The following is a 12,618-nucleotide window of genomic DNA, read 5'->3' on the forward strand; positions in this document are numbered from 1 at the left end:
AAAACACTGGGAATTTGCCCTGCTTTGAGCAGGGGGTTGGACTAGATGATCTCCTGAGGTCCCTTCTATCCCTGATATTCTATATTCTATTCTATGAACCCCCTCTCCTTCCTGACTGCCACCCAGGGACCCCTGCCCCATCCAACCACCCCTTCTCCCTAGCCCCAGACCACTGCCGGAACACCCACCCCTGACTGTCCCCAGCTGCCCCATGCAACCCCTCCTCTCATTCCTGACTGCTCCCCTGGAACTCCTGCCCCATCCAGCCTCCCTGCCCGCCCCCGGAATCCCCACTCCTGACTGCCTCCTATCTCCACATCCAACCCCTCTTCTCCTTCCTGACTGCCCCCACCTGGAACCTCTGCCTCATCCAACCACCCCTTCTCCCTGACTGCCCCCGGAACCCCTGCTCCCATTCAACCCCCTTGTTTCTTGTACTCTGACTGCCCCGACCCCTATCAACACCCCTGACCACGCTCCAAACTCCCCTGCCCTCTATCCAGCTCACACCCTCCCACTCCCTGCCCCCTTACTGTGCTGCCTGGAGCACCATGACAGGCAGCCGTGCCTCACAACTGGAGCCAGCCACGCACCACGCTGCACAGAACACTGGGTCAGGCCGAGCTCTGCAGCTGTGCTGCCCCAGGAGCTTGCACCCAGAGTATTGCACCAGTGGCGCAGTGAGCCGAGGCTGCAGGGGAGGAGGAACAGCAGAGGAGGGGCTGGGAGCTAGCCTCCCGGGCCAGGAGCTCAGGGGCTGGGGAGAATGGTCCCGCAGGCTGGATGTGGCCTGCGGGCCGTAGTTTGCCCACCTGTGCTCTAAGGTGCCACAAGGATTCCTCATTGTTTTTGCTGATACAGACTAACATGGCTATCCCTCTGAAACCTATCTCCATCTAGGTTGTATTTCCCTAGTTTGTTTATCGGAAGGTCATAGAAGACAGTATCAGAAACCTTAGTGAAGTCAAGATATACTGTGTCTACCGCTTCCCCCCATCCACAAGGCTTATTACCCTGCCAAAGAAAGCTATTAGGTTGGTTTGACACAATTTGTTCTTGACAAATCCATGCTGGCTGTTACTTATCACCTTATTTTCTTCTAGGTGTTTGCAAATTGATTTTTTAATTATTTTCTTCATTATGTTTCTGGGTATAGAAGTTAAGCTGACTGGTCTGTAATTCCCTGAGTTGTTGTTATTTCCCTTTCTTATAGATGGGCACTATATTTGCCCTTTTCCAGTCCTCTGGAATCTCTCCCATTTTCTGTGCCTTTTATTAGATAATCACTAATGGCTCAGATATCTCCTCAGTCAGCTCTTTGAGTATTCTAGTATGTATTTCGTCAGGCCCTGGTGGCTTGAAGACATCTAATTTATAGAAGTAGTTTTTAATCTTTTCGTTCTCTATTTTAGCCTCTGATCCTACCTCATTTTCACTGGCATTCACTATGTTAGACATCCAATAATTACTAACTTGTTTGGTGAAAAACTAAACAAAAACGTTATCTAGCACTTCTGCCATTTCTACATTTTCTGTTGCTTTTTCCCCACTGATTGACTAACGGGCCTATCCTGTTCTTGGTCTTCCTCTTGCTTCTAATGTATTTGTAGAATATTTTCTTGTTACCCTTTATGTCTCTAGCTATTTTAATCTCATTTTGTGCCTTGGTCTTTCGAATTTTGTCCCTACATTCTTGTGTCATTTGTTTATATTCATCCTTTGTAATTTGACCTAGTTTCTGCTTTTTGTAGGACTCTCTTTTTTTTGAGTTTCAGATCATTGAAGATCTCCCGGTTAAGCCAGGATGGTCTTTTGCCATGCTTCCTATCTTTCCTATGCAGTGGGATAGTTTGCTTTTGTGTCCTAATAGAATATCTCTTTGAAAACCTGGGAGCTCTCTTGAACTGTTTCTCCCCTTAGACTTGCTTCCCGTGGGATCTTACCTACCAACTCCCTGAGCTTGCTGAAATCTGCCTTCTTGAAATCCGTTATCTTTATTGTGCTGTTTTCCCTCCTGCCATTCCTTAGAATCATGAACTCTACCATTTCATGGTCACATTCACCTAAGCTGCCTTCCACTCTGAAATTCTCAACCAGTTCCTCCCTATTTGTCAAAATCAAATCTAGAACAGCCTCTTCTCTAGTAGATTTCTCCACCTTCTGAAATTTAAAAAAAAAAAAAAAAAAAAACCTGTCTCCAATACATTCCAAGAACTTGTTGGATAATCTGTGCCCTGCTTTGTTGTTTTCCCAACAGATGTCTGGGTAACTGAAGTCCCCCATCACCACCAAGTCCTAAGCTTTGGATGATCTTGTTAGTTGCTTAAAAAAAAAAAAAAAGCCTCATCCACCTCTTCTCCCTGCTTAGGTGCTCTGTAGTAGACCCCCTACCGCTACATCACCCTTGTTTTTTACCCCTTTTATCCTTACTCAGAGATTTTCAACAAGTCTGTCTCCTATTTCCATCTCAACCTCAGTTGACATGATCTTCCACAGACGCTATTTTAGTGTATGCAAGCAAAGGAACAGAATTAAGATGTTGATTGGAATCTTGAATCTGAATTTCCTGATCTTTGTGCAATGAAATAGCAAAGTTAATATTTTGTAAGGAATCTTATCTACCAAGAAATCAGATTGGGGACCATTGCATCCAAAACCAGTTAGGCTACCTAGTAAGCAAGGCTGGCTCTAGGCACCAGCGCTCCAAGCATGTGCTTGGAGCAGCACTCTGGCTCTTCTTTTTTTTTTGCTTGGGGTGCAAAAAGTCAGGAGCTGGCCCTGAGCAGAGGTCAGCTGTGGTGGTGGGGGCGCGCAGGGAGGGTCACAGGAAGTAACCCTGGTGGGGGGGAGGAACTGCTCCTCCGCTCCACTGCCGCCTGCTCAGGCCTGGGAGGGAGGGGGGAGAAGCGAAGCGGCAGCAGTGCACTTGGGAGCAGGCGGAGTGGAGGTGAGCTGCAGCGGTGTGGGGCACGGGGAGGGCCACAGGAAGTAACCTGGGGGGGAGGGGACAGAGGAACCACTCCCCCTCAGCTCACCTCCGCCTCTTCCCCCGAGTGCGCTGCCACTCCGCTTCTTCCCGCTCCCTCCCAGGGAGCTGATGGAGGAGGTGGGGCCAGGGATTTGGGGAAAGGGTTGGACTGGAGTGGGGAAGGGGCGGAGTTGGGGTGGGGCTAGGGGGGCACAGGAAATGTTTTTTGCTTGGGGCGGCAAAAAACTTGGAGTCAACCCTGCTAGTAAGCTAAAGTTGAATCTGCTTCTCCTGTCTTATTTGTGGCTTTAAGACAACTATCTAAAGAACAAACAATATGTAAATGTGCTATACAGTATGTCTACCCTGCAATTAAAAACCTGCAGCTGGCTCATGCTCACGGCGCTTGAGCTAAGGGGTTGTTTAAGGGCTTGAGCTGCAGGGCTTGAGCTAATGAGTTGTGTAGACATTCAGGCTTGAGCTGCAGTCCTGGCTGTAGGACCCTGCAAGGTGGGAGGGTCCCAGACCTGAGCCTGAATGTCTATACCTCAATTAAACAGCCCTGCAGCACAAGCCCTGCGAGCCTGAGGAAGCTGGCATGGCCCAGGGGCAGGTTTTTAATTGCAGTGCAGACATACCCATCAGTTCCTTTCCAGCCAGCTTCTCCATTCCCACAGATTTGACCTGGCTCTGCTTTGCCTTTGTAATGCTCCAGGTTTTTTAACATATTTATTATTTTAATAAGAATAAATACTATTTTAAAATGACATCGAATAATAAAATTTATGATTGCTTCTCTCCCTGTGACATGGAGAAAAAGCCCTTTTATTTCACAATGATGTTAGGAGGAATAACTATTTAATGGTAAAACTATGTTATAAAGACGAAAAGGTTAAGATAAAAAGAAACCTTTTCCTTATTCTTTTTAGATGCTTCCTTTGTATCAGAGTATACCAAAAGACACATTACTTGTCTAATGGGAATGTATAGTATAATGGTTTGACTTTTTTAAAAGACTCAAATGTTTATATTCTTATTGCTTTTTTAAGAATAATTGTCAGCTCCTCTTAAACTGAATTTTAATTTTGTACATTAGCAAGATCCTGCAGTATTTTCTCAGTAAGAATCTTGTACAATTTTTAGAAAGATATGAACCTTGTATTATTTTGGAGGGCTGATGAATAGCATTTGAAGTAGTCACATTGGTATTTCTCATTCTCAGTTGGAATTTCCTATTTTTCCTTTGCTCACAGGCTCTGAAGTAGGAGCATCTCCACAAAGTGCACGGAAAAATGTTGCAGCTGAAGGAGCATTGCTCCCACCAACTCCTCCATCACCTAGGAACCTGATACCACACGGGCATAGGAAATGTCACAGCTTGGGATACAAGTCAGCATTTTATTTACTTTTACAAGTTTGAGCATTTACATATTGGACCGTCTTCTGACAACAAAAGCTTTTGCTTTAAAAATTGAAGTATTTAATTAGCAATCTTTCTATTTAAAGACCACAAAACACAGCTCATATTCTGGAAGGAATTTATGCAAGAAACAGGGTTTGTCCATTAGTTAATCATTTTTTTTAACTTGCATTATGATGTCTTACTGCTTACCTCTGAAAAGTTGCATTCCTTACAGCTCTCCTTCTGAGAGTGAGCCTGACTCAGGAAATGATGAACCAGATCTTCCTCAGAGTACCTGACCTGGATTTCCTCATTGCACACTTAACATAAAATTGCTTTTTAAGTAAAAATAAAAAAGATCCTGATACTTATGTGATTTAAGAACTTGCATGGATTGCTTCTTGTTACCTGCAGCAATCTGGGTTTCCTTTATTTTTTGAATTTGCAAGAGCAGATCCCATGAGATTCCAAATCTGCCAGGTACAATATGATTGCTTAGAACCAGAGCACCTTTCTCTATGTGAAGCTAAAATAATTCTGTCTCACAAGGTTGCTCATTTAGTATGGTACTTCAAGTAGTAGATTTTTAATAGTTTTTTAAGCAAGTGGTGTTTAGTTCCTTTTTAATCAGTTATCCTTCTAATATTCTCTCCTTTCCCTTATGCCTTCCATAAATTACACCTGAAAGGAATTGAGGCCATAATAAAGTGCATCCAGCTTTTATTGTTTTGAGATGAACTAATTATCTCCAATTGTATGTGAGACATGTTGAATTATTTCTCTGTAAACTTGCTCGCATGAAATTTAACCTCTACAATTGCTGTTTAAAGAAAAAAAACATCCTATACATGCAATGAAGTCCACTTTATCCCAAAAGAATGGAGAGAGAAAAAACTTTTTGTTCTGGACTTTTGTGCTCCTTAATTTTGTAACGGGCAAACACACTTTAGTGGGACTGTCAATTTAAAAGTTGTGTTAGCCATTCTCAGATTTCTTCTGTCCTAACAGAACTCTAAAGGAACCAAATAGAATTTATTATATATATACTTTACCAAATATTGGTACACAGCACTGTATCTCCAAGACTCACATTAATGGCAACTCTAGTCACAGAGCCAAATCTCTGCGCTGCACTGGAAATTTATCCCAAATGATTGACTGGTTCCAGAACTTCTTCTAGCTCAGTAGTCTCTAGCAATAGCAATAAAGAATCCTGTGGCACCTTATAGACTAACAGACGTTTTGGAGCATGAGCTTTCGTGGGTGAATACTCACTTCTTCAGATGCATGCATCTGAAGAAGTGGGTATTCACCCACGAAAGCTCATGCTCCAAAACGTCTGTTAGTCTATAAGGTGCCACAGGATTCTTTGCTGCTTTTACAGATCCAGACTAACACGGCTACCCCTCTGATACTTAGCAATAGCAGTGTTTACCTACAGAGAAATGATAAACTGCTAATTTCATTTTTTCTTCAAACAGTTTTGTGTATTCATAGTTATTGAAGAGCTGAGATTTGTCTTGTTAGCTTCTGAGATTCATGGCAGTAGTTCTAACAGAGGCTTATAATGAGAAGTTAGGTACTATGCGTTCATATACCCATTATAGCTCAAGACTTCTGTGTAGAGTTGTATGGGACAGGATCTGTACTTTTCTGTATCCTTAAGCAGTTCTGAATTCCACATGAATTTAAAATATGGAGCTGTGTAGAATGTTACTTTTAGAGAATAGTAGTTATACAGGTAAGGAATTTTATGCTACAGTGAGAATACCAGTCTCAGTGGATTCCTACACACTAGCTCTTGCATCTGTGGGAAGAGCTGGCAGGAACTCAGAAGTGCTAGCTGTCAGAATCAACTGGTGTTGGTTTGCTCTCCTCAGTGCTTTGATGAGCTGTGATTGACTATTGAAGGAGCTCCCCTAGTACTGCAGCCCATTAATCAGTAATATTTGTCCCATGTCAGCATAAAGTTTCTCAGTTTTGACTTCTGTTTCCCAGTGCACCCTTTGCTATGGTCTCTAGTCAGTCTCTGTAATTAAAACATTATGATTTTTTTTAATAGAGGCATTTTCCATGAAGATACCTATTGAGTTTTGACTTTCCAATGTGATGTTACCCCCTTCTGCTCCACCCTGAGCTAGATATGGTCCAATTGCATCACTGACACTCTGACCTTTGGGCCTGTTTACATCATTCTTTTAGAGAAACAGATTCATTTTTCCTTCATAAAGCATTTGATTTTTTTTATTTGAAAGTCCAGTAAAAATCATGGAGTTTTTATTTGCTCTTTCATATTAGCTACTCTTAAAAACCCATGCAGAAAAACTTCTAGACCAGCTTCATATCTCAAATGCCACTTACCTTTTGCTGAGGCAGACAGTCAACTTCCTTTTAAGCTATAATTAAATCTGTTCCATGGCTGAGCAACGCTCCTTACCCTTCTTTTGGTAGTATACCCAAAAACTATGTCAGTGTCTCCTCAGTTCCCTTGTCACCTCAAGGAGCACGTTCTAGAGATTATTCTCTAATTCATCTTTCACGTGAAAGCTTTATAAACTGCAATAAAAACGTGACATTTATCTGTGCAAATATGAGGCTAAAGTGACTTCATTTTGTCCCTAGCATATAAAATACAGTTTATTTTCAAAGTTCTTATAATTAAATTAACGCACTTGCATTTTCATTCAGATAAATGTTATTTCAAGCAACAGTCATCCCTCGGTCCTCAGGGGCATTGAGCAGTTTTGGTACTAATAACCCATGCGAGTTATACCACTAGAGCTTTGTCAATGAGCCCATTAAATGATCAAGAGGTGCACAGCAAACTATGTATTATTCTTTAATTCCTTGGAGCAGTGGCTGTTGAAATGTATTAAGAATATTTGTATCCTCATTTGTTCCAGTTTCATACACAAAATGAATACAGCAGAGTTTAAAAGTGCAACATTCCCCAACGCAGGACCAAGGCATCTGTTGGACGACAGTGTCATGGAACCTCATGCCCCATCCAGAGGGCAGGCAGAGAGCTCCACCCTTTCTAGTGGAATTTCAATAGGTGAGACATTTTTAAAATTTAGCTGTGCTAGGAAAAATGTGTTTTAGTACAGTTGACTCAAAGGTGTGTACCATCAGGACTATTATAAAATCGTAATAACGTTTTAGAACAAAGATAGGCAGGAATGTGCAGTGGGGGGACTGTGTGTGAAAAGTGGCAGAATAAATGGCATGACCTGAACTACAGGTTGAGAGATCATTATTAGATGATTGTTTTTAAACCTATTCAGTGATGCATCCAAACAATAATTGTTTTACCACTTTCTTGCCAGATATTTTTCCAAGCAAATCCTTTGTTCAAATCATGCCAAATTAAAACTTTTTGCCTTCTGGCACTGATCATTATTTAAAATGTAATACTGAATTAACAACACAAATTTAAATTGTAGGAAAGAAAACCTCTATCTGGTAAGTTTTCTTACTGGAGAAGGTGGTAATGATCACATGTTTCAGATAAGCACATAATGAGCGTGCATTAGTAAATGATTGATTCAAGTTTCAGGTGCAGGCTTCACCCATTAAACTTCGTGAGAAACGAGTCTGTTGGTTGGTGTCTTATAGCTTAATAGGGTATTGCTCATTATTTTGAATTCCAGGTTTTGAAAACAATTTTGGAGGATAAGGGAGTTTAAGCTTTATCCTTCTACTGGGAGAAATAGCTCCTAGTGGGATATGTGGTGATTAAAAAAAAAAAAAAAAAGATTAAAAAAATAAATATATTCAAAATAATAGGAGACAGTTCATTGTTAAAATTTTCTACCAATTTTTGTTTCTAAACTTTCCTGCATCATTTAGGGCTTGTCTTCCCTACTGCCTTAAGTCAATGCAACTTATGTCTCTCAGGTGTGTGAAAAGCCCACCCGCATCCCACCCCCAAGTGATGCAAGTTACATTGACCTAAGCACTGTCCACACAAGCATCAATGCAGCTGCACCAATGTAGCACTATAGTGAAGACTAGTCCTTAGATCCTTTTCCCCTCCTCCTATTATCCAGGAAACAGGCTACCCTTTTAAGTAGCATTTTGTGCGCCAGGATCTGTATTCATCTGACCTTCATTGACTTCTTCAGGCATTGCAGTTGTTCAGCATCTCTCAGGTTTAGGTTTTAGATATGTAATTTTCAAATTATCTTATAAAATAAAGGTTGCATTAAAAGTCGCTGTCACTTCTGTTGCTGTTGAAAGGGAGCTGTCACATTTTGAGAAGGACAATTTAAAATTTTCACTTTCCTCTGTCTCTTTCTGCTCCTTTCCCCTATGTGACTTCTGTTATATTTGTCTGTTTGATCCACTTGCCCACTCACGCATTTACTATAGTCGGTGGTCACTGATGTGTTTTGCGGGTTTTTTTTTTTTTTTTAGGGGTGAAGTCCTAGATGTGTACCTATGGGAGTCTATGCTTGTGTGTGAAATCCAAATGGTTCAACCAGTCAATAAGAAACATAGCTTTTATCCATTAAAATTCAAACAATACTATAATATGTTTATAGTCCATCCAGTCTTGCAGAAATTCTTTTGGGCCTAAATCCATTTCTAATTTCAGACTAATTCCTCTGATCTTTCCTCCTGGAGGAAAGTGGTAAAAATTTTAGAATTGTTAGTGTCTGTATATTTCTGCCTTAAACAAAGACAACAGTCTTTACTCCAATGTGTTCCAGTTTCTCAAGTATAGCTCCAATCCTTATCCTTATGGTGGCAGAAGCTGTACTGCTGCAGTGTCAGAGAAAGATCTTTAACTTCAACTGAACTAATTCAAGAAAGTATCTCTTCATAAGAACAGTGTCTTTTCAGATTTATATTGAAATAAAAATATGTATCATAGTATCAACATTTTAAAGAATTTTCCTATTAAGTTACGCTCCTGAAATACTTGGATTCCAAATGAGATTATATTTTTATAAATAAGTGGTGTGTGTAGATAGGTTACAGTACGTACATTGACTTTCTATTTTTGGGACCCTATCCAGTAGGAGAGAACTCCACAGAACTGCTGTGTGATGCAGCCCCGTGGAGTACACTGTTCAGGTGTTTGGAATTCTTCTAAGTCACAAGCAAATTGCTTTGGGAAATCAAATCTGGGGCCTAGAAACAGGAAGATAAAAAGTCACCTCTGAATATGCAAATAAATGAGTTTCTTTTCTCCTAAACCTCGGTCTCATGCTTGGTATTGCATAAAGCTACATGTAAGTTAACTGAGCTTATGGCAAGGGCATAAATTGAGGAAACAACTGAGGGCTGTGAATACACAAGTTTCATTTTTAGGTTGTTACTACAAATCCAGGGCATACAGTCACTATCCAATGTGTTGTGTGTATGTTTTATCTCATGGACAGTATAACACATTGTCCTTTTCATTTTGACAGTAGTATTGGGAGCAGTAGATGGTTGACATTCTATGTCTTCTTGATGTTGGTACTCTTTATTCTAGACTTTTGTTTTTGTTAGGCGACCATCTGTAATTTAGTTGGTATTCCAACTAAAAAATAAATTCTAAAACCCATTATGGTGTCCTTGTGATAGGATAGAGCTGAATCACTTTGGGAGCTTGGTCTTTGAGAAGTTGGTGAGTAGCCTTATCCCATAGGATACTTGCATTGGACTAGTGCACTTTTATTAATGATTTTGACAAAGCTGTCAAATATATGCATTAAAATTTACAGATGCCAGAATAGGTGGTTTTAGAACTTAGTGATATAGCGGTCTTATAAACTTAAGTAGAATATGAAATATGATGGACCAGATTTATTGCTGCTGTTAGTCAATGGAGTTACATAAATTATGAATTTGACCCATGGTAAATCTCTTGGTAAAATGATGCGCTTGAGTATAAACAGTGTGCAAGATAAGTAAAATTTAAGTAGCCTTGAATTATTTAAAATATTTTAGGGAAAAGTTCTGATTTTAATAACAGACCCAGCAGGGGTAAATTGGCTCCATCCCGAACTTCAGTAGAGCTGTTTAGTTTACAGCAACTGAGGGTCCGGCCCAACAATTCAAGAGGGTCCCCAAAGAAAAATGGGGCTTGTCCTTTTTTTCTTCATGATATCTAAAGAAGGCTGAAATGTTTTTCCTGAGAAAGGGATCTCTTTCCACTTGTGTTTTAGGGTAAAAAATCACAGTCTATGGTGATTGGAGCACTAGAATAATGATGACATCATAGGAGTCAAAAGAGGGGGAAAATCTTACTCCGGATATGTTTTTAAACTGTCGGCTTTGTTTGCATGTTTGTTTTTATTAATACCCACTTAACTTATGTGATGAACATCTGGCTATAGAAAGCCTGTATTAAAGATTCAGCACCTCATACTTTCAGTCAAGGTGTTAGAGCTCACAGTAAACAACCCTGAGATCTCTGAGGTTATCCAGCCAAATCAGTGAACACCAAACTTTCCATTCCTGATATTTTGAAGGTTGAAAATCTTTCAGGCCTTCTTTCTGCATTACAAAGTAGCAAATAAGTACAGAAGCCCAGTTTTTTAAAAGCCTGCACAAGTCAAATTTAAATTCTGAGCCTAGTAGTTATTAGCAGTAAAGAAAGCTAATGGGATGTTGACTAGTATCAAGCACAGTATGTTGCATAGATGCAAGGATGTTTAAAGATTTTTCAGATGAAGTATTTGAAGAAGCTAACAACAATTATAAAATTTTGCCAGAAGGGTCCATTTGAGGTCATTGGAAAGACCAAATATTGAGGACACATAAAAGAAGAATTTAAGAAGATGGTATTTTACAGGAAGTATTGAATGGCTGAAGTGGGTTTCCTGTTGAGTTGATAGAGTCAAATGGTGTATTTAGGGTATTTAAAGAAAACTTGGATAGCGATATAAAGTTTAATAAGTTAAAGTGAGTTTGTTTTGTGGCTGAGCTCCTTTTGAGCAGGGTGCAAAGGAGTGCAGATGTGAGATAAATATTTTCTGCCTTTTTTTTTCGGTTTTGGGACATTTTATTTTTTTGAGCAGGGGAGAGGAGGTTGGTTTTCTGTTGGAGTGTTTTGCACAAAAAGTTTAAAAATCAACATTTGAAGGTGATGTGCAGTAGCAGGGAGGTTGGGTTTTGTGCCCTTTTTTTTACTGCTTTAGGATGTATAAACGTGGCCTGTGTAAAAAATTTTAAATGATTTATCTTAGATATCTAAGGCATACAAAGTCTTGTTTCTTCCTTTATGTGTTTTTGAGATCTCTTTGGAGGACTAGACAACTAGAGTTGAAGCTTTCTCATGCCTTAATTGAAGGGGTTGTAAATTTGAATCTTTCATAAAGAAATTTTTCATATTTGTTCAAGTGTTTGAGGTATATCAAACACACACAGCAATTATAATAAGTATTGTGACTAAAAATCCCTTTTCAGTTAATCAAGCTTCACTACTTTGGTACTTGTGGTGTCATGATCCTACTGGTTGTCCAGTTATCCATAGATTGTTCCAGAAAATACAGAGTAGACAAAATCTGAACTTCTAATGCAGAAAAAAGAGGGGAAATCCCTTTTAGATGTCTTTATACATCGTAAAAAGAAAAGAGAAAAAAAGCGGGGCAAGGAAATTTAAAAAAATGAATAGATGTAGGCACCAAATTATTCCAGCCACAATGACCCAAGGTCTGTTTCTCTCTTAAACTGCAAATCATATCTTAATAAACAAACAAATAAAATAAAAAATTGCTATTAATAGGACAGTTTATCAAATTTTTTAAATGAAACTTTATGCAATCCCCAAAAATTAATTTAACCTTTGCAATAATAGTATTATAGCAAGGATTATTTTTATTTTCAGAAACTTGCAGTTAAATCTAAAGCAAAAGATCAGATAAAAATGTTCAATTATCTGAAAAAGAGGAAACTGCTGGAATGCAAAGAAAAATTTTAATACACATGATGTTGAGGAATTTGTAAATCTTTTAAAGCAGCATTTCTCAACGACCAGTCAGTGGACCGGCACCAGTCCCTGGGATCTCTGGACAGTTTAGGAAGGCAGCATTCCAGTCCCTGGTATCAAAAAGGTAGAGAAACACTGATTTAAAGCATTGTCTGGCTGAGAAGCCCTCACTAAAAAGTTTTTTAAGAAGAAATATGTTAACGCATTAAAAATTTAAATATAAAGATGCAACAGGGCATATTCATATCTGAGTTGGTGTTATCAGGCATAGGACTGTAGGAGTAAGGGACTTCAGTCACTCAAATAATGTAGCCATCACACTAA

At 39.6% G+C, this 12,618-nt stretch overlaps 1 protein-coding gene across 7 annotated transcripts in view; it reads left to right on the top strand.

Moving 5' to 3' along the window:
* Positions 1 to 12,618, top strand: part of RALGPS2 (Ral GEF with PH domain and SH3 binding motif 2) — a 283,620-nt gene that overhangs the window by 211,360 nt on the left and 59,642 nt on the right. For all 7 annotated transcript variants that reach the window (XM_050963225.1, XM_050963224.1, XM_050963223.1 and 4 more), the window contains 2 exons: positions 4,222 to 4,357; positions 7,274 to 7,425. In XM_050963225.1, the coding sequence (XP_050819182.1) occupies positions 4,222 to 4,357; positions 7,274 to 7,425 (288 nt within the window). The remainder of the gene's footprint in view (positions 1 to 4,221; positions 4,358 to 7,273; positions 7,426 to 12,618) is intronic.

Source organism: Gopherus flavomarginatus, chromosome 7, assembly GCF_025201925.1.
Source record: "Gopherus flavomarginatus isolate rGopFla2 chromosome 7, rGopFla2.mat.asm, whole genome shotgun sequence".
Taxonomy (NCBI): domain Eukaryota; kingdom Metazoa; phylum Chordata; order Testudines; family Testudinidae; genus Gopherus; species Gopherus flavomarginatus.